Here is a 22,713-nt window from a genome sequence, read left to right on the forward strand (position 1 = left end):
AATGTTGTGATGAGAACTTAAATGCATTTTTTTGTTTTTGCATTTTTTTATATTATTAAATATTAATGTTAATTGCTCTGAAGATGAAAACTAAAGTACCATTTCAATGAGATAAAGGTAATTGCTGCATTTACTGCTCATGTCATGTTGATGTATAACCATGTATCAAAGGTCATCCTTCTGTACTCATACATTATCAAATTTGAAAGCACAATATTTGATTCTGACCAACCTTTAAACTGCCCACAATGAGTGTGAAAAATAGATGGAGTTCTACCTTGGGTTAAAAAAAAAAAAAATGAACCCATGTTTCAGAAGCAGAAGGGTCAAGAAGCCAGTGGCAAGGTTAGATGTCAGTATCATGAATCTTGCAGTGTCTTAGCTTATCAGTGAGGGCTAGTACAATGATCACAAGCTAAAACTGCTGTACTAATGAAGACAAAGGTCTAAAAAATTAGATAGTACAGTCCTTCTGACAGAGGGCAGTACTTTGCGGGCAGTAATGCAGAGATAAGGACATAAATCACTTTAAAGACAACAAAACCTATAATGCACAAACAGAATTGTTTACATTTCTATTGGAGGAGGCACGGTTGAAAACAGAAGTGTCAGCCATATACCTCTTGCTACTCATCTGCACAAGGCAGACCAGAATTCTGCTTCTTCATTAGAACGGAAGTCGTCTGCTCCCCTTTTCCTCGACCCACTCAAAGCTCACAGCACTACTGTCCTCTCAATTTAGTAGTCTTGTGCCATCCTGTCCTAAAAGGAGTGCTGAACATTCATGCTTGCTTCAAACTATTGCTAACAATTGTTTGCTACGATAAATTGGTCTTTTTTTTTCCATTTATTTTTATTAGTTGGGGGCTAATTACTTCACAATATTGTAGTGGTTTTTGCCATACATTGACATGAATCAGCCATGGATTTACATGTGTTCCCCATCCTGAACCCCGCTCCCGCCTCCCTCCCCATCCCATCCATCTGGGTCTTCCCAGTGCACCAGCCCTGAGCACTTGTCTCATGCATCCAACCTGGGCTGGTGGTCTGTTTCACCCTTGATAGTATACCTGTTTCAATGCTATTCTCTCAGAACATCCCACCCTCGTCTTCTCCCACAGAGTCCCAAAGTCTGTTCTGTACATCTGTGTCTCTTTTTCTGTTTTGCATATAGGGTTATCGTTACCATCTTTTTAAATTCCATATATATGTGTTAGTATACTGTATTAGTCTTTATCTTTCTGGCTTACTTCACTCTGTATAATGGGCTTCAGTTTCACCCATCTCAGAATCTACTAAAACCTGCTGCCCTTGCCTTTGCTGGTTGGAGGAGGAGAGGAGGTGTGGCAGGGCGGAGGGTGGGGGGAGAGGGGAAATGGCAGCAGGAGAAAAATCCCCACTCTTCAGTAAGGACTGTGACTGTATTAAATAAATAAAATACCATTTACTTTCATCAAGCCCAAATACAGAAGAGTGCCCTGTTGAAGAAAGATCATACAAACATCAAAAAGAATCCAGGTCTTTAAAAACCAAAAGAAAAAAATCGTGTTGAAGTGTCTACAACATCCACCCAAAACATGTTTCAAGTGTATAAATTTTATTTCAGTCAATACTCAGTTCATGTTATAAAATTCACAACATCCTATTCTGAAAAGTCATGTATTCTTTGGCTCTATGAAGACTCATAACTGAGAATACAAGTTCATTCCAAAATTTGATTTTGTCTGTTCCTAGGAAAGGTTTTTTTTTAACCCTACCATTTATAATTTAATAAAATATGTCAACTCTTGGCAGGTAGGTAAAGCCTTTATAATTCTTGCTATAGACATTAAGGCACAAGTAGCCTTTCTCATTTTCAGAAAAAAAAAATAGCTGACTATAATTCATAAAATATAATGCAATAACCAAGTTTTAATTATATTTGCTATGTACAGTTTACCTTGTGTTTAATGATTTTTTTGAGCAAAGTACTCAACTTTAAGATGTTTGTGTGTGCGGGCTCCAACAGATACAATGTCCAAAACCAGCTGCTTAATCCAGAAAATTCTAACTTAATGTCAGATGCAACATTAAATGGTCAGAAATGAGAAAACAAACATAAAAATGAGATTTTTAAAAAATGCCATTTCATAGGTAAGTAAAATATGGGATCAAGGTAGGGAGAGTAGGGATCTTCAAGAATGGAAGTTTGCTAAAGAACCCAATTTAGAAATCATACCCAGATAATGGACTCACGTGAATCAAGGAAGAGCTCTGACTCTGGTCCCCCTCAGCACACCAGCTCTTAGGCCATCTTCAGCTCGGTTCATTCACAGTTATTAAGCACCTATCTCAGACATTAAGAATTCAAAACAAATGAATCCTCTCCACGCTCAAGGTGCTCACAGTTTCCATCTTCTCATATTTTGAGCTAGTCGTCCTCACTTTCTATCCCCAATTCCTGTATTTGTAGGAGCTTCAGATAGAAGTAGCATACCAACCACTAGTGCTGATCAACTCAAGTCTATCACAGGAATCCTTTCTCTAAACGGACAGGTAGCAGACACCATGTCAGGTTTCAGTTTTGTTTTAATCTGTGCTGTTCTGTTGGAGGAATGCAAAAGTGAGAAATACAAGACTGAGCAACATGGCCTTTCTTGTGTGTTAACAATCAAACGAGGGAGGCGGAGGCAGACAATCACCCAGATGTCAGGAGATTGCAAGTTCTACATGGTGTATAAAGAACAATAGGAACAAAAAACAAGGAACAAACCGCTTAGGGAGGTTGAGGAAGTCACTCAGATTACAGAGTTAGTTCTTCAGGAAATGAGAGTTGACAAGAGTAGCATCATGGAGGATCAGTGCAAGGCATCTCTCAGAAGTGTGGTCAGAAGGTGAGGGAGAACAGTAGAAGACAAGGCCAGAAAAGAAGGGCATGCTTACAAGCCACCTGAGGTGGCCAGACACAAATAAGCCTGACAATAATTTTTGAAATTTGTGCTTTAGAACGCTCCAACAGCAATGTGGACAATGGACTTTAAAAAAGAAAAAAAAAAAGACAAAAGCATCAGTTGAAATTTTCCTAAGTTGTGAGGAACAAACTTTTTGGCCCTTTCCTTTCTCAATAATTCAAATAATTTCAGATTTGCAAAATTCTTCACACTATAAAATCTGCACTAGAGACTACAGCAGTATTTCCCATTGTGTATACGTGTAGGTTCATGACTACTACCATTCAACAGATAATTTATTGTCTCTTCTATACACCAGGCACTGGGAATAAAATAAGCAAAACCAGATATGGCCTTGACTTCAACGAGTTCAAAATTTGCTGCAAAAGATAATATTATGAAAGAATTTCAAGAGGAGGGTATGTCTGAGTGGAAAGTCTGACAAGTGTTAGGTTAAGAGAAGACCACCCTGAAGAAGTAACAATTGAGTTATCACAAAAATGAGAAACCCAAGAGCCTGAGTCTCTTTCAGCCAGAAGAGGAAGAAAAAGCTCATAGGTAGTGAAAAGGACAGAACTTAGAGATCCTAGGTTTCAACTCCATTTACAATATCCATAAATTAAGTGATCTTGGGGAACTCATTTAATCCCTGCTTGACAGGATTCCAGCCCTCACATGGCTGTGTGAGACTATATGAGAATGTATATGAGAGTATCCAGGGCACACAGCCTGACCAAGAACAGGTATTCAAAAAAAAAAAAAAAAATGTTCATTTAATTCCCCACTTTCTTCATACTTCAAAATCAAACTTAAGATAGAAATATTTATTTTCACAAAAATAAATTTTTCCCAGTTTTCCTAAATCAAGTGCCAGGGATCTGGTAAACGTCTTTGGCAGTTGAAAATTTGGCCTATTCTCATATAATCCTGGAATAAGAACTTAAACTAATTTATGAGGGAGATTTTGAGAACTCTTTTTAATCTTCTCAGAGTGCTTCCAGATTCTATCAATTTTGCTGCCAAAACAAACAAAAAAAGGCATAAATATTTTTTTAAAAAAGAGAAAAATGCATAAAACAGAAAATCTAGGTTTAAAAAAACATCAAATAATATAGAGCTATGAAAGTGGATAGCATTTTCTTTTCCTAAAACCCATGAGTAGTATAAATTAAACTACATATAACAGGAGCTTTGGAGGAAAAAGAATAGGAAATTGAATGTAATCTAAGTTTCATAACAAAAGTAAACTGATAAAGGTAACTGGGGGGACACCTACTCTCTAATAAATTAAATAATTTTAAAAGGCATTTTTAAATAGTATTAAAGTAGAAAATGAGACTAGTTTCCAAGGAGGAAAGAAATTAGGCTGATACAAATAGATAGTTTATGGATTGATACAAATTCTGTACTCATTAATAATTTTAATTCTTCACTTTATTTGTATTCTTATGGTTATATTCTAATAAATGTACTTGTCTATATGTTTATCAGGCTAAACTCAGAGCCTGAATCTGTGCGTATAAATCAAACACTTTAAAGAAGGTCACCAGCACACCTGTTAACCAGTCTCATCTGCTTCTGTTTTTGTGTGTGCATAGTAAAGTCATCTGACCAAGTGACCATGAGGAGGACCGACTAGGGTTCCTGTTTTTTTTTCTAGCAGCTGTTCCTCCTTATCACTGACCATGTTACTGTGTGATTATCTCAACTGCGTTTCACTGAGACAGAAACTGAAGCTCTAGCAGTGAACTATTTAAACAAAAACTCTTTATTGCTTTACTAATTTGGTGGTGCCGTTCAGTTACTCAGTTGTGTCCGACTTTCTGCAACCCCATGGACTGTAGCACACCAGGCTTCCCTGTCCTTCATTATCTCCCAGAATGTGCTCAAACTCATGTCCATCGAGTCGGTGGTGCCATCCAATCATCTCATCCTCTCTCATCACCTTCTCCTCCTGCCTTCAATCTTTCCCAGTATCAGGATCTTTTCCAATGAGGTGGCTCTTCGCATCAGGTGGCCAAAGTATCGGAGCTTCAGCTTCAGCATCAGTCCTTCCAATGAATATTCAGGACTGATTTCCTTTAGAACTTACTGGTTTGATCTCCTTGCAGTCCAACGGACTCTCAAAAGTCTTCTCCAACACCACAGTTTAAAAAAAAATCAACTCTCTGGCACTCAGCCTTCCTTCTTTATAGTCCAACTCTCCCATCCACATATGACTACTGGAAAAACCAGAGCTTTGACCAGATGGACCTTCGTTGGCAAAGTAATGTCTCTGCTTTTTAATATGCTGTCCAGGTTGGTCATAGCTTTTCTTCCAAGGAGCAAGCATCTTTTAGTTTCATGGCTGCAGTCACCATCTGCAGTGATTTTGGAGCCCAAGAAAACAAAGTCACCTGTCAGTTTCCATTTTTTCCCCTCTATTTGCCATGAAGTGACAGGATCAGATGCCATGATCTATTTTTTGAATGTTGAGTTTGAAGCCAGCTTTTTCACTCTCCTCTTTCACTTTCACCAAGAGGCTCTTTAGTTCCTCTTTGCTTTCTGCTATGAGGGTGGTGTCATCTGCATATCTGAGGCTATTGGTATTCCTCCCTGGCAATCTTGATTCCAGCCTGTGCTTCATCCAGCCCAGTGTTACACATGATGTACTCTGCATATAAGTTAAATAGCAAGGGTGACAATATACTAATTGGGTAGAGTCAATATATTTAGGTCTTTAATAATTCTAAAACAAGTCAAATTACAAACTGTAAGATTTGGCAGATCATCAATTCACAATCATCTCTCTTGGTCCGTCTTCATGTAAATACTTTTATTATTTTAATAGCTCTAAGAGTTCATAAACTATATGTAAATCTCTTCTATAATTCTTACAGTGAATTCATGTTATACTAGATAATGACACCACATTATTTTCTTTCAATTTTCTAAAGCAGATCTGTCTCCATAATTGTCTCAAAATTGCTATAATTCCACAAATTATCCTCATTCTTTGACCCTTCCACTGATTTGTGTGCAATCCAACAGGCAATATTGTAGAGTAATACTATAAGGTAATATAAGGGAAAAAATAAGAAAAGAAGTTTTAAGATAGTTAAGTAGTTACTGTCAGCTGAAAATAGAAATAAACATGTTACATATTTTAAATACATAAACTCTAACACCAATAATGACTGGCAGTATAAAAATAGTGGTTCAATATAAAGCATCCTACACTAAGAGCTGAGATTCGAGTTTTGACTTTCTAAGGTGCTAACTCTCCCCATGACTTCATGTAAGACATTTAGTATTTCCAGCACTCAGCATACAATATTTAATGAAAATCATTATATAATTAGAACCTCTCCCCTCACTACATGAAACGATAGCTCTTCAGATTCAGATATGTTCAGCAAATAATAGTGATTCTGTGTCCAATGCATTGGGTTTCCCCAGTGGCTCAGACAGTAAAGAATATGCCTGTGATGCCGAAGACCCAGGTTTGATCCCTGAGTTGGGAAGAACCCCCAGAGAAGGGAATGGCTACCCACTCCAGTGGTATGCCCGGTAATGAGAAAGACCAAGTACAAGAATAAATAGCATAGCTTAATAATTAGCAAGATTTCTAAACTTGGATTCTGACTGGAACTATTTCAGCTGAATCCAACAACTGAGTGTCCTCCTGTCTGTGCAAGTGGGAAGATATCCCAGGCAGAGAAAGAGCACCAGGAGACCAGGGGATTAGGGGAAAAAACACTGCATTTCCAAACAGAGAAAACAGCTTAGCTGTATTAAAAATGTGGGGGTACAGGGGCAGAGGAACAGTGCCAACAGTTGTAGTGAGAAATGCCAGAAGAAACTAGGAGCAAAGTTACACAGGCTTTGTAAGCCATATGGGTAACTTTGGACCTCATCCTAAGAACAGTGAGGAATAATTAAAGGGTTTAAGCAATGGTACGACACGATTTGTTTTCCAGTTATGAAAACTCTTTCAGGCTGAAGTGGATAGAATAGACAGCCATGGACAAGACTGGAGACAAGGAAACCAGTTAAGAAACAGTTCTGAGACGAAGGAGGCCTGAATTAGAAGGCAGTACAACCGTAATAAGAAGACTTCTAAAGTCATTTGTGTGTATATGTGTTAGTTGCTCAGTTGTATCTGACTCTTTGCAACCCCATGGACTGTAGCCCACCAGGCTGCTCCATCCATGGAATTCTCCAGACAAGAATACTGGAGTGGGTAGCCATTCTCTTCTCCAGGGAATTTTCCTGACCCAGGGATTGAACCTGGGTTTCCTGCATTGCAGGCAGATTCTTTATGGGCTGAGCCACCTGAAGTCACTGCCTGCATTCAAATCTCAGATTTTTCACTTATCCAGTTTCTTACTATCTATACATGTTTCCCTATCTATAATCCAGGGGGGAAAATCCTCACAGGGTTGTTGCCAAGGAACAAATAATACTCACACAACAGTTAGCATGTTGCTTGGTACATAGGAAGAATGCAAATGTTTACTATCATTAATGTAACATTAATGGGGATGGAGAAATGAGAATATAACTGAAAGATGCTTAGGAAACAGAAACTGACAGTAAGAGTACAGAAAAAGGGGAAAGGAAAGAGTGGACAAACTCTATAGTTTCTAGCTTGCATAGTAGCACTATTTGAGAAGATAAGAAACACAGAAATTAAACTGAAACACAGAAACTTTTTGAAGGTTTTGAAGGAGAAAACAGTATTCACTTTTTAATAAATTGATTGGGAGATTCCAGTAGGCAGGTGTATCTATCACTCTGAAGTGAAGGAAAGAGATCAAGGCTGAAGATCTGAGAATGAGAGAGACAGATGGTAATTAAGTCCATGGGGGTTGATGAGAGCCTTTAGAGAGAGAAGACATAGAGCAAAGAAATGCTGACAAGGTAGAAAGGTGAAACACCAACATGTAAATAATGGGCAGAGGAAGAGAAACCTGCAAAGGACACTGAGAGAAAAGGGGCAGAGGAATAAGAGAAAAATAGTGTCAGAACTCAAAAGCCAAAAGAAAACAAGTGTTTCAAACTAAAGGGAGCACCCAAGAGTGTCAATGGAATAAGGTAAGAACTGAGTTTTTGCTGGATTTAGCAACAAAGCTATTCATTCACATAATAAATAATAAATGTGTCAAACATTGTGCCAGGCTCTGGAGATACAAAGGTAAATAAGACAGAACCTTGTAAAGACTCTTAAGTCTTGAAGAAATACAGTAAACTAATATACAGACAAAATACTCACAGATTGTAATAACAGATAGAGTGACAGGATCGAATAAAAGGCAGAGACCAGCTTTAGATATGGAGCTTGGGAGGGCATCTCTCTGAGGAAAGAACATTTAAACTGAGACCTAAGGTGGCAAAGGGTTTAGCTTAGTCAGAAAATTGAAAGACACCCTAAGGCTACAGCACAATGGTGGAAGAGAGATGGAGAGAAAAGCCAGACATGTTTGCAGATTACGCTAAGGGCACAGTGAGCAGTTTAGATGATGACCTGTTGAGCATTAGTAAGTAGGGAAGGGAAGGTTACTCTAGCTAACAGCACTGATTAGTTTGCTTTTCCTCATTTATACTAGTCTTAATAATCAGAAATAGGACATTATACCACTCTTCAACCATTAACTGTTTATTACAATATCAGAAGAAACTTTTCTATTTTAATAGGTACTACATGATTACAGCATGTTACCCGTTACATTAATTTACCTATTTTAACCTTCTTCCATAGATACTTCTGATATCTACTTAATTCTATCACTAAATTAAAATATAATTTAATTTGAGATTATCTGAGATTACTGAGATTAATCTCAGATTAGTCATTTTTCAGAATTTGAATGTTTTATAACAAGAAGACTCCGCAAAGTGTTACTAAATTGTTATGGGCCAATAACACACATATCAAAAAAACTGATGGGCTTCATCAAAAAAGAAAGAAAGGAGACTATATTCTGTAGTATTATTATATTCCACAGTTTCAGGTTCCTATTTCCTTAATCTATGCATTTATATACATGTATATGATAAAGAAAACCTGATGCAGAAAACTTTGGCTTGATTCTGAACAGCCAAATTATATTTCATATTGTTTTTTCATTTCTTTATCTGCAAGAAGGAGAATTCAGAGCCCTTCCATATTTCACAAAGACATCAAGAGTATAAAATGCTACCACTTAATATCTATTGTCAGACAGTCAGCTAGGCCCACTACCTAAATTACTTTTTATTGTCCTCATACTCCAAAAAGTAGGTATTCTTTCAATTTTAAAATGAAAAAACATGACCTCAGTGAGGTCAGGTGACTTGCCCAAGACTGCAGAGCTAGCCCAATCCTATAATCTTGAAAACTCTCAGACCATTAACAGATTTGGGTTCCTTAAAAAACCCTATCAGATATGAGATATTAAATCATAAAGATGAATTTTTAAATGATAACAAATGGTATTTTATTTAATTTTTAACAAACCATATGTAACTTAGAAATACTTGCTATATACACCATTCCTGTATATTCCTTCCTTTGGCATAACTTGATAGTTTTTTCTTAGTAATAGATAAAAAGAAGATAGAAAAGTTAACAACAAGAATTACTATTCTGGGTCCAAAAAACTGACAGTTAATCCTTAATACACATATTAAGTCCAATGAACTACTAGTAATTAACTGCCTATTCTCATAAAACTATGTCTCTCAAAATTAAAAACTACAAATGGTCTAAGGTTTTCCTGAATCAGAAAAATCTAACCTCTGATTAGAACCTCTAAATGTCACTAATTCTCTGAACTTGAAAGGTAAAATTTGAAAAAAAGATCATAATTTTTCTCAGCATAATCTATACATTTACTGAATTGTGAGCTCTTCCTACTAAGACTTTTCAGGTAGCTATGTCATCATTGTCTGAAGAAGTCTAGATATTTAACAAAAAGAAACTGCTGCCAGATCATCTTTATTTTCCTTAACAAAATACACATAAGAGCACAAAATTCACTTATAATATCATCATTATTTTACAAATATAAATAATGTTCAAAATTCAAGTACAGTCAAGTGCAGAGATATTTCCTATATGTTAATATGTAAACATAAGCTAATTATATACATCAGGTACCTCTGGCCCAGCTGCAATATAAGAGACATCAAAAGTAACACTGCACTTGACTGTTCAACTGCATTCTTACTAAGAATTCACACAAATGCCTATATTGTTACTGTAGTAACTTTCATACCTCTTAATGTAAATGCCTAAATAAATTATTTTACCCCCTGGCAAATATCTCAAGAGTTAAAATTCTATCCATTTTAATAATGAAGTATTAAAAATCTTAATTGAGTTTCATTTCTTAAAACAAATGTTATTAGAACTTTTTCCTAACCAAAGTTCTTCCTATGCCAAATGTATTTACAGGTCACAAGTAGAAAACAAAACTTCTATTTGTTTACTTTTAGAACAGAAAAAAATACCTAAATGTTGCCTAAACAGTGTGGGTTTCTGTACATTCAAAAGGATTCTACTTTACTGACACTACGTGCTTTTAGTTTTAATACCGAGTAGACATAACTTTGATATATTGAAATAGCTAGGCAATCTGAAATTCAAACGATACCAAGCATGTCTTTGAGGGGGCAAAAAAAAGAAAGCACCACCTAAAAAAGCAATGACTGACATCAGCAAGACTACAAATATCCAGCTGAAGGCACATGGAAGCATCTACTGCATTGTCAAAGATTCTCCACTTAGTTCAGGATCAGAAACAGCATCAGCTCTGGGAACTGTTGGCTTGTCTTCACTCATTGAGGTTTCTGCATTCTCGGTCTCTTGTTTCTCCTCTGGTTCCTCTATGCCAGATGCTTGTTCAAGCACTGGGTTTGTCTGCTCCGTATCTGGTATTTTGTCATCTGTCTGTTCTGTACTATTATCTAGAACATCTTGTTCTTCTAAAGATTCTGAAAAGATAAAGAGTAAAGACTTTAGGAATAGCCAGTAACTACTAAATAAGATAACCACATGAAAATAGAGACTAAGAAACAGAAGAATAGTCTAACATTATCCTTAAAATATATCTTTTTAATGTACTTAAGTACATCATGCATGCATACTCAAGCCGCTAAGTCATGTAGATTCTTTTGCGATCCCATGGACTGTAGCTCACCAGACTCTTCTGTTCATGGGATCTTCCAGGCAAGAATACTGGAGTGGGTTGGAATGCCCTTCTCCAGGGGATATTCCCAACCCAAGGATCAAACCCAGGTCTCCTGCACTGGCAGGCAGATTCTTTACCACTGAGCCACTTTGGAAGCCTATCCCTATAGCATACCATATATGAAATGGTATGAATGAAGGAAAAAACAATTTGGGGGAAACATACCCATAAACATAATTTTACCTAAAGCTCATTGTTCACAAAATAAATGAACTTTCAGAACTTTCCTAAAGATGGATTTGAAAGCTGAATGTCCGAATATATCAAAATTCCAATAGAATTATGTATTATAAGACAACAGCCCAGCAAAAACAGCAAATGCACTAACTCCCAGATTATGTTTCCTGAAGGAACTAGTCTCTCTTGCGTCCAGGCAACTCTGTGACCAATGTGTAAATGTGTACCTTTGTATGTGTGCATGTGTGTGTATAGGTGGTGTGATTTCCCACACTGATTTACATCTCTATTATCCATGACTGTGGGGGTCTGGATTCACCTTTTCCAAAGTCAAGACAAGTCTTCCTTCATCCCTGTGCAAGACAAGTCCTTGAGATTTAAACCTCTGGGTCAGAATATGCTACATACCTTGAATGCTAGGGAGAGAAAGGGAAGAGTCTTTTGCCTCTGACTCCATTAGCAGAGGCCAAGTAAGGGCATTGGTTCCTAACCTGAAAGTTTACTCCCTTCAAACTCCCTTTTGAGTTTCATTAAACTCAAATCTCTTAGTAATAATTTAATAATAATAACTTTAATTCTTCAAAGTTTAAAGAATAGGATAGGGAAGGAAATGACAGGAGCAGAGTTTTGGGCCACTCAATTTCCAAATCAAAGATAAACACCTAACTTTTTTGTGTGTTTTTTTTTGTTTTGTTTTGTTTCTGTAATAAATAGCAACTAATATTATTGCTAGGAGAAATATGGTTAAACTACATCAGCAAAGCAAATAAGGAGATTTTCATACCCTCACAGATGATCCCTTATAATACATTACAAATGTTATTGATTCAAAAATCTGGAGGACAGGGCAGTTTACACTAGTAAAATGTTCTAGTTTTGCTCCTTGTAGAATAGTAACCCACTCCAGTATTCTTGCTGGAGAATCCCATGGACAGAGGAATCAGGTGGGCTATAGTCCATAAAGGCGCAAAGAGTCTGACACAACTTAAGCAACTTAGCACATAGTAAATTGCCAGCATTTTGATAACAAAATCAATACTTTTCAAAGAAAATATGCACACCTGTTGACATGGAGGTTTTATAAATTCATGGTTTTATCATATCAGTTTTAATAAATACAAACTATCTATATCACATACTCTATGTGGAGTTGAAAAGAATTTTTTAACTTATTTTTAAACAGACATTTTAGACTCTAGTTTATGGAATTAATTACAATCTCTTTCTCTCTTTTTATATATAGAACAAAAAGCCAAAACTGCATAGCTAGGGACATCCAAGTTAATGAGGTTTACTGTATGGAAAATTCATATGCTCACAAAAAGATGAGGCATGTTTACAAGTCACAAAAATGCTATTTTTATTGTAAAAGGAACATAAAATGGCACTGTGCACCACTTGGAATCTTACAAAAATCCAAAGTTGAAAAGCAGTAGGTCGAGTTGTGTTATATGAAGTTGTGTTATATCCAGTGGTCAAAGGAAAAGCAGAAAGTGAAATGAAACTCTATGGACATGTACAGACCATTTCTGCTACAAGGGCAAGCAAACTCTTCAGTGGAAAACTTCAGGAGTCAATAAGTGAAAGTCACTCAGTCATGTCCAACCCTTTGCAACCCCATGGAGAATACTGGACTGGATAGCCCTTCCCTTCTCCAGGGGATCTTGCCAACCCAGGGATTGAACCCAGGTCTCCCACCTTGCAGGCGGATTCTTTACCAGCTGAGCCACAAGGGAAGTCAATAACCATTTGTAATTCTACCTTCACAGAATTTATCCAGGGTAGAATTCTAAGAGTCATGGTTTTCTACAACTCTCTGGCCATAGAGCAATACTTACTTGCCAAGAATTTTACAAGTCATTATGATTTAGTAAACCCTCCAATAAAGTTACATGAAATAAAAAAATAAAAAGCTCAGAACTCAGGACTCAACTTATCAATAAACATGCTTCAGTGAACATGGGCCCACATAGTTTGTTATCTGTTTGACAGATTAACTCAGTATTAAACAGGAGAGGTATCAAAGTTTATGATTTATCATATTAAAGCTTTGTAATATAATTATTTTCAGAAACAGACATATCCCTAGTCAAATACAATGCAAATTTTAAAATTCTGGGATCTTAAAGAAGCAGTTAATACAAAGAGAAAAAGTATAATACTTAACTTTTTTTAATGTCTATAGAGGTGAATTCTAAGAAATACCATGTGAATTCTATGAAAGTCAATTATTTTCATAATCAGAAAATAGCATTATATACAAAGCTTGCTCATCAATACTGTATTTCAGAAAATACACAAGAGACTAAAAAATGGTGAAACGATGAACAGGGTTTGAAAACAAAAAGCCTATTAATGACTACTTTTCTTCCCCCAAGTTAATCTGTAGAAAAGTAATATTAATAGCAGTTAATGCTATAAAAATTTGGTATGTGTCATGATACCTATAATGCAGATATCAGCTAGTCTAAACAACATAGATATTCAATGTATGGATGTCAATATCATTTCATGAGAGGTCACCCCAACAAGCTTTAAGTGAACTAGGTGCACAAGATTAACAGAGATTTAATTACATACCAGTTTAATAACTAAACCACAGAACTTTATAAAAACACTATTAAATATATTCCAAAAGTACTTACTTTATTTCTGTGGGAGAGTATCATTTGTCTGTTCTAATAAAAACAGTAAATTTTTTCTGTGAAGCTGTAGTTTATATATAATAGCTTGGTGGTATAAAATTCATTACAGTAGATGTCAATATTTGGGCATAAAATACCAAAAGAGAAACCATATTTCATGTTCACACTATTTAAACAGGTCTACTCTCCCCTGTTCAGCACCAGCTTAAGACTAAAATTAATACAAGGTTACCCGAATGACCTAATTCCATCTGTAAGAAAATTTTTAAAATCACCTTTGACAACTGTAATGCCAAGAAAACAATCTATCACAATGTGATAAAACAAAAATGACCCATGGGATTTGTTCCTTACCTGACTCCTCTCCCTTCTACTCTCCTACCCCAATATTCTTGAGAGAAAAGCTTTTCCCACCAAATTGTAACAATTGGCTTCTGGTTGTTTGGGTAAAGCTTCAGTTCACCTAGGCAGCTCAACCTCATAAAACTGAATGTAACTGTATAATGAACACCACCACTGCCTCACCTATAAACCACAAACATGCAAATCATTTAAGAAGACCATCGTCCCTTTAGGTTTTTATTCTAGCTCTTGAAAGGATAATTCTCTAAAAAAATTAAAGAATAGTTAACAAATCAATTTCACACATCTCCAAAAGAAACACATAATTTCTGCAGCAAAATACATGATTCTACTTATATTATGTATTCCAAAACTCCTAATATTTTGGTGATTTAGATTCTTACTTCTTATTCCTTTTTACAATAACTTAAAAAAAATTTTGCCTTGCTAACACATCAGTACCTACTGTATGTACAGACTATAAAATTAACCCAAAAGACATTTGTTAAATTAAAATGGACAATTTTCTCTAACTCACAGATTTTAAAGTTTTTTAAAGATTTTTCTACCTTAAGAAAAACAGCCAGCTTATATTCAAGGACTAAAGACATGAATTTCATCCCACAATGCAACTTAATGGCTCAATGAATAAAATTCAAATAAATGATAACCACTTAGGAGAAAATAGCTCATTTTAAACATAAAAATGATGTGTAATTATTTACCGTTTGTGAACAAATCCATTAGATGAATTAGAATGTCATTATTAAGCAATAATGTAAAACTATTAGGTGAAGGTGTTTCAGAAAAGGAAATCAAAAGGCTAAAAGATCTCTATGTCTAAAACAAGCATGAAAAAAACATATTATAGGCAAGTTTACATCTTGGGTAAGCTATACATAGCTAAAAATAGACATAAGTTTTTCTGATCTGATACATAGAATTCAATAAAATCTACATTATCAAATAGTACAATTTCCTAAAGCACCTAGTAAGCAAAACTAAAAACAGAACTTTCCCTAGTTCAACCTAACCTAATGGTAACAGTACATTGCTTAAACAAAAGAAAGGGAAGAGCAAAAATCAGATTATCAAGATAAATTTTACCTTATATAAATTTTACTTGCTATTTTTGATAGTACTAAGTAGATGCCATGAGTTTTATTACTAGCAAGTTATTTCCAGTGAATAAAAGCTATATTCTACTAAAATAATTACATAAAATCTAACTAAATATAACTGAACAATGAAAACAATATTAATGTTTTTTAAGCATGCTAACTCCAAATCACTATACTGGAATATTAACAGTGTAGTACTCTTGTACTCTAATTATTACCATATCTAACAAAAAGAATGCTATGAATCAATTATTTTGAAAAACACATTTAAAAAAGAAGAAAAACTGATAAACTGATTTTAACATGGCTTAGCAGACACTCAAATATTACTGTACTATTCACTTCACAATAAAAGAAACCAAGGAAACTAAAAACCAGCTCATTACTTTGGCATACCATATCTAGTATGCTCTTAGGATAAAGAGACAATCTTAATTTTTTTGTTTTCTCTAATAGTTTATTACCAAAACATCTGTGTACATAGTTTTAGAAAAAATTTTAGGAATTCAAATGAGCAGTTAACAGGAGGAAATTCTTTCTTCTAGCGTTCCTTCTTTGATGAAAACTTTCCAAGGTTTCATGTGTTGTTCCAAGAGTGATCCAAAAATTTCAAAAGCCTTATGCCTCATCCTAAATGCAAAATATTCCAGTAGAATGAAGACAAAATGTAAAGTCTTGCATCATAAATTGAAAAAAGGATTTCTTGCATTAATTCTAGATTCACATAAACAGTTATGAATTATTCTTTGGAAAAAACATTCAGACGAAAGAAAGTTACCTTTTGGTTCCAGCTGTAAATTCAGTAATGCAATTTCAAGAAGCTGGTTCAATAGTTTAAAAAACATATAAAAATTAAAACAGGAAAGTTTTTCTTTCAGACCCTAAGTTTTGTGTAATTTTTCTACACAAAAGTGTAGAAATCAGCAATCTAAGCCCTTAATCACATTGGCTGTCAACAGAGGGAGGAGCTGATTGAGATGATATGCTCCTTACTTCACAGTTCAATTTAATCATAAAGGTATGCCACCAGTGTTAAAATAAATGTAGCTTCATCTCTTCATCAGAAATACTTCCTGCCATTTACTAATGGAATCCAGCTTGAAATTGATAACGGTATATCACAGTGTTGAGACAAGAGTCTTGGAAAAAATTTTGTCTTCTGACAAACCAAAGAAGTAAAACGATGCTCATAATAGCCATTTTGATGAATCCAAAGAGAAGAATGAAGAAGTTACTACTATAGTGACTATCTTAACCAAATGGAATTGTTGCTTCAGTGTCTAGCATTGTGGAGCTATCATACCTTGCCTCAATGTCTTCACCTATTAACGTTACCTTATTAGGGTTGAGTTTGAGCCAGTTAGACTTCATTCTGGAGGTTTCTGACAGAAAATGAGACATCTGGGGTATTGCTCCTCCTAGATTAGATGAGAAGGAAAGGTATAGCTGGGTGTGGTTTGCTAACTTTGCATCTTGACCTTAGCAGAAGATACAAAGCATGGGACTCATTATCAAGATATCTATTTTGTTGGCTGTTTTTTCTTTTTTTGTCCCAACTATTGGCTTTTAAATATTCACTTTAGCTTTCATAAGAAAAGTTACTCATGGCAGGGACTCCAATTTTTCCTCTAGGCATCTTCAGGTTGGAATTCTTTAATTTTCAGTTCCAAGAGGCTGCAATGGCAAGGCAGATGATTTGCATGTGACAGCATGCAGCTCAGAGCATGACTTAAGCAAAAGAAAAAAGTCTGACATTGTGTTTGGAGTTGATGTTGCAGACATGGAGAAGACAAATATAATGATTCAGTGTTGAAGTACACAGGCCTCTTGTCATGGCTATCTGTATTCAAATTCATTTTGATATTTGTTAGTAAGCCAAAAGCCAAGCCCAAGTCAACACACATATTTTAGGTGTATTCTTCAAAGTTTAAAAAAACAAATATAGTCAAATTCTCATACTAAACATCAGATATGTGAAAATTCACTGCCTTGTATATTATTCTCAGTTAAAGCACTTTTTTCACTACTCAGTGATTTTATAAAGAAATCAAATATATGTAAATGATAACTTCCTGAAGCTAAAAGACTGAATACTGACTGCTACCTTAAACTATGTGAACGAAATTTCCCATATGGATTTTTTTTTTTTCTGTACGGGTGAAGCATCAGGGACTGTGTCATAACTTTTGCAATCTTCATAATTCAGAGCTGCTTAACAAATAGTTCCTCACCCAATATTAATAACAAGAAATAGTTGGCAATTAATAGTCAGATCTTCCATCTCATCTTTTCCGTTTTTTCATGAAACTTCCTCAGGAATTCCTAAAACAGAACTGAAAGATAAGTTCTAAAACTCAATGAATCCTGATAACTTCCATTTCTTTAAAATAAGGTTGCTTTACAACAAAGGCATTCATCACCAATATTAAATCCTGTGGACCTCGATAAATTGCCTATTTCAAAGGAACACCAGTCCTGTTAATATAGTCATCCAAAGAATATAAGGCTGATTTTTCAACTTCAGAGTTTCCTGTTTTCGAGTAACTTCTAGTCATAGAAATGGTAAGGCACAAACCTATATTTATCAGTGTTAACTACAATTATTATAAGAAATTGACCCTTATGAGTAGTGGCTTCATAATTGTCTTAAATCTGCTTCATTTACATAAACTGAAAAACAATTCCATGAAAGTATTACTAGTTAAATCTCCCAACAGTTAATTAAAAAGATAACTCCATAAATAATATTTACCAAGCTATTTCTAGATCCTGCTTAACACAATATATATTTTAAAACTCAAACACATCAAACCAATTGCATAGGAGCCCATAATATCAGAGCAATACTTGATATATGCATGCTGCAAAATCTGATCCATTTTTGTCTAAAACATTTATGCCTTTATTGTTGAAAGCAAACATTATCAAGAGACAAAACTTTTTAATTAACACATTCATACCCTCACTGATCTGGTTCTCTGATGAAATTATGCTTGCTGAGGGCAAGGTGCCAACTGTGCTTGAGCCTTCCAATGCCTGCCTCTTTTCAAAACTAAATTCTGGAAGTCTTGGAGCCTGGGGTCTGGTTTTTCTTGCAGGATTCAAGAAAAAACAGTAGGCACAACGAAAAGCTGTAGAGAATTAAAAAAAAAAAAGATACCATTAACCAAAGAAACTTTAAGGACTAATCAAGTAACCCTCAAGGTTATTTTTACAAAGAACCTTTCAAAAGCCATTTATTCCTTGTGAAATTACACATAGTTTTCATAATATTATGGCAGGTGTTCTAACCAAAGTTTATTTTAAAGCATATTTTAAAATTATTATTAGAATTATAATATCAATTTAAAGCAGCAAAGATAATAAGTTACATAGCAGGTTAACTAATAGCAAAACAATAATAATGATCTAAATGTATTACAGAGATTACATTTCTAGTCACCACTAGGTATCTTAAAAGCCAGAACTTTACTCATCTGCCCCCCAAAATGCTGCATGTTATATTTGAGAAGCATGATTAATTTAGTTCAATACTTTTAAACAGTAGCTGCACATGAAAATATTCTGAAGAGCTTTAAAAAAATGCTGATGCCTGGGCCCCACCTCAGATCAACTAAAGCAGATTATTTGTAGGTGGAATCTGGGCATCACAATGTTTAAAAGCTCTCCAAGATAATTCTGATGCACAGTGAAAATTTAAGAATAGCTAGCCTAAAAAAAAAAAAAAAAAGAATAGCTAGCCTAGAAGTTGTACATTGTATGAAGAAAAAACCTGAGCTGTCTTTTCTACTTTGCTCTGTGTTCTATAATATGCCTGAACAACATATACAGAGTGATACCTAAAACAAAATGGCATTACATGGGAATTGGCACAGAATGAAATATTTAAGAGTAAAATATTTAAAATCTAACTGCCAAATAATTCTTACCAATGTACTCAAATTCTTCTTTCAAAGCCATGCCATTGTGAGAAAAACACTGCTGACATATAAGAGCATACCTACAGCGAAAGGAAAAATGAACAGATCAGTTACAAATGCAGACAAAACAAGCAGGAGAAGCTACTTTAGCCATCACAGTTAAAGTACACAGTTAGATTACATAGCATTTAATGTAGCTAGATGTGCCATAACAGATATTACTTTGTAAACAATAAACAACACTCTTTATGACAACAGTCAAAATTTCAATTATTTTAAAATATTATATATCAAATTAAAAATAAACTAAGAAACAAATAGAATTTTCTTATTAAGTAAGCAGAAATGTATTTGATAACAGAACACTTATTTTTAATGTTTCCTAACATATATTCCTGGGGATGATAGACCCCAAATCTGTCAGATAAAGAGTAGAAAAGATGAAGCCTCTTAGAGATTCACAAATGAGTATTATTAAAACCTCTGTGAAGTCTTGTAGTAAAGAAATTAATTTAATTTTGTTTAGTCCAGTCCAAAGGTTAATTTCTGTATATCATGATTTCTTAGCTATCCCAGTTACACTTAAACATCTTCCACATTTTCTATTTATATACCCTTTCTGTTCTCCAAGTAAGTACTTAATAAATACCTGGCCCTAGCAAACAACATTCTATCTGTTTTGAAGAACATATAATTTTTCACATTAAAATTAAATTCTAGTCTCTTTATTAAGATCCAGAGGGACGGGATGGGGAGGGAGGCGGGAGCAGGGATCAGGATGGGGAACACATGTAAATCCATGGCTGATTCATGTCAATGTATGGCAAAAACCACTACAATACTGTAAAGTAATTAGCCTCCAACTAATAAAAATAAATGAAAAAAAAAAGACAATAATATTAACCAATAACCTTGTCAAATATCTATTCTTAAAATACCTTAAGAATTATTTAAAAGTCTATACTATGATGTTTGCTCTGCTCATATCATACTTATAATCCTAGAGTTATTATAAAGATCAATTAAAATAACTGGAGAAGCATTTTGGAACTGTTAGTGTCAAATACATGAAACTGTCCTCACTGTTATTAAAATTACCAGCATCATTAAGCCCAGTACTCACAGCTATAAAACTCCATTTCTTATAACCTACCAACTTTTCACTATTTACAAACTCTTCAAGTTCAAAAGATGCAACAAAATGATTCAAATTCTCTAAAACTAATGTTATAGCAGGGTTATAACAGCAGTTACAATATTGTTTTGTTATATATAATATGTTTTAAAATATTTTATCCAAATACTTTATCTAGTCTACTACTGAAAAATAACTGAGCATGTACTCTTTTGCAGGGCCATAAAATACTCCATTATGTTCTAAAGTCAGGAGACAAGAATCACAAAATCATAGAACATTTAGTACATGTGCACATGTGCGTACACACACACACACACCCCCACTCTGACCAATAAACTTTCTTCATTTTCATTTAGCTACACCCTAGTAAACATTACCTGTTCTGTGGACCATCACCAACTAAATATTCAACAATTCTATCCAGAGCACCTCGTTCTCGAGGCAGAATGGGTCTTGCTAAAGGTGGACCAGGAGGATGAAGACCTAGTAAATAAATATACACAAAATTTATATGTGTAAAATACATTTAAACTTCAATTCAGTTGCCAAGAACTACCTATGCTCATTAAGAGTTTTTAAATGATTTTAACAAAACAGAAATGATATTATCATCTCTGTATTCAAATTTTCATTAAAAATACTACACTACAAAAATATATTTATATATGTGCTATATTAGAACCAGCAACATAATCTATTAAGGAATAAAACTATGTTGAGTTCTGTACAAATTAATTTTTTAAATGCTCAGACTCTTAAAAGTTTATGTAATAATAAACTAGGAGACTTACACTTTGTACCATGATACAGTAATCAGAGTCAGATTTAATCTCCCACTTAAAACAACTAAAATACCATGTAAAATATATTATGCAATGGTTTTAGAGACACTGGATATCAAGTAATGTAGGATAAAGATCCCTGAGACACATAAAGCAAATAAGATGAGCCCTACAACTGCCCCAACTTATTGCCTGGAGAGTTTTCCAGATAGCAACTCAGGCAGAGTAAATCCAGGTGAAGTTCATTAGTCTCCCTGAGTTGAAGAGAGAAAGCTGGAACGCTGGAGAGGACAAGGCAGGCTGAGTTCACTGGGAACAGTACCAGAGAGGAGGGAATGCAGAAAGCCAGAACACCAAAGATATGCCCAGGATGCAAATGCGAAAAACCACCTGAGGACAGAGAAAGAACTGCCCCCAAAATACGAAAGGTACCAGTGCTCACATGGGGCCAAAAACATCACATGTTCCCACCAGCCAGGATGGAAAACTTCATAACTCACAGGTCACTGGGTAAATATTCAGAGAGGCCCTGTACAGTAATTTAAAAATATCCTGTACCCAATATGGCAAAATTTACAATGTCTGACATCAGATAAAAAATTATTAGTCATGCAAACTGGCAAGAAAATAAAACCCATAATAAGAAGAATCAATCAAAAGTGACCCAGAAATGATGGAGATGATAGCATTAAGAGACAAACATATTAAAACACTTATTTTGACTATATTCCATATGCTTGAGAATCTAGGCGAAAACTGTAATATGTTAAGCAGAGACATGAAAAAAATTTATAAAAGATCCAAACTGAACCTCTACAGATGAAATCTACAATGTCTTAGATTTGAAAATTCACAGATGAAATGAACAGCAGTTTTGACATCACAAAAAAATTAGTAAATCTGAAGATAGCAATAGAAGCCATGCAAAATGAAACACAAAGACTAAAAAGATTTTTAAATGAACAAATCTTCAGTGAGCTGTGTAATAACCTCAAGCATCTAGTATACATATAATTGGAGTTCAGAAGAAGAGAGGAAGAAAAATTGACTCAAAGAAATAATGCACAAAATTTCAAAACCTGATGAAAACTGTAAACATACAGACCCAAGAATATCAACAAACCCTAAGTACAAGAAACAATTTTGCACCACGATACAGCATAATCAACCTTCTTAAAACCAGTGACAGAAAATCTTAAAAGCAGTCAGAAAAAGATACATTAGTACAGAGAAACAAAGATAAGAATGACAGATTACTCATCAGAAAATAAGCAAGCGAGAAGACAATGAAACAGTATCTTTAAAGTTCTGAAAGAAAAACTATCAAATTAGTGAAACTACCTGTATTAGTGAAGACATCTTTTAAAAATGAAGGCAAAATGAAGACTTTTTTCAGACATACAAAACTGAAAGAATTCATAACTAACAGAACTGTACTATAAGAA

The 22,713-nt window shown here is 34.7% G+C and overlaps 1 protein-coding gene and 1 long non-coding RNA gene across 7 annotated transcripts in view; both read right to left on the reverse strand.

Moving 5' to 3' along the window:
• The window catches only part of LOC136163487 (uncharacterized), a 490,623-nt gene that overhangs the window by 138,163 nt on the left and 329,747 nt on the right, over positions 1 to 22,713 (reverse strand). The window lies entirely within an intron of this gene.
• The window catches only part of LNPK (lunapark, ER junction formation factor), an 87,462-nt gene continuing 73,301 nt past the window's right edge, over positions 8,553 to 22,713 (reverse strand). For 4 of the 6 annotated variants that reach the window (XM_065931797.1, XM_065931794.1, XM_065931792.1 and 1 more), the window contains 4 exons: positions 20,864 to 20,969; positions 19,358 to 19,428; positions 18,389 to 18,559; positions 8,553 to 10,886 (listed from right to left, as the gene is read on the reverse strand). In XM_065931797.1, the coding sequence (XP_065787869.1) occupies positions 10,651 to 10,886; positions 18,389 to 18,559; positions 19,358 to 19,428; positions 20,864 to 20,969 (584 nt within the window). In that variant the 3' untranslated portion in view covers positions 8,553 to 10,650. Of the gene's footprint in view, positions 10,887 to 16,763; positions 16,847 to 18,388; positions 18,560 to 19,357; positions 19,429 to 20,863; positions 20,970 to 22,713 lie in introns of all 6 variants that reach the window. The other 2 variants (XM_065931796.1, XM_065931795.1) reach the window with 1 other exon arrangement.

The sequence above is a fragment of the Muntiacus reevesi genome, chromosome 3 (genome assembly GCF_963930625.1).
Source record: "Muntiacus reevesi chromosome 3, mMunRee1.1, whole genome shotgun sequence".
NCBI classification, from domain to species: domain Eukaryota; kingdom Metazoa; phylum Chordata; class Mammalia; order Artiodactyla; family Cervidae; genus Muntiacus; species Muntiacus reevesi.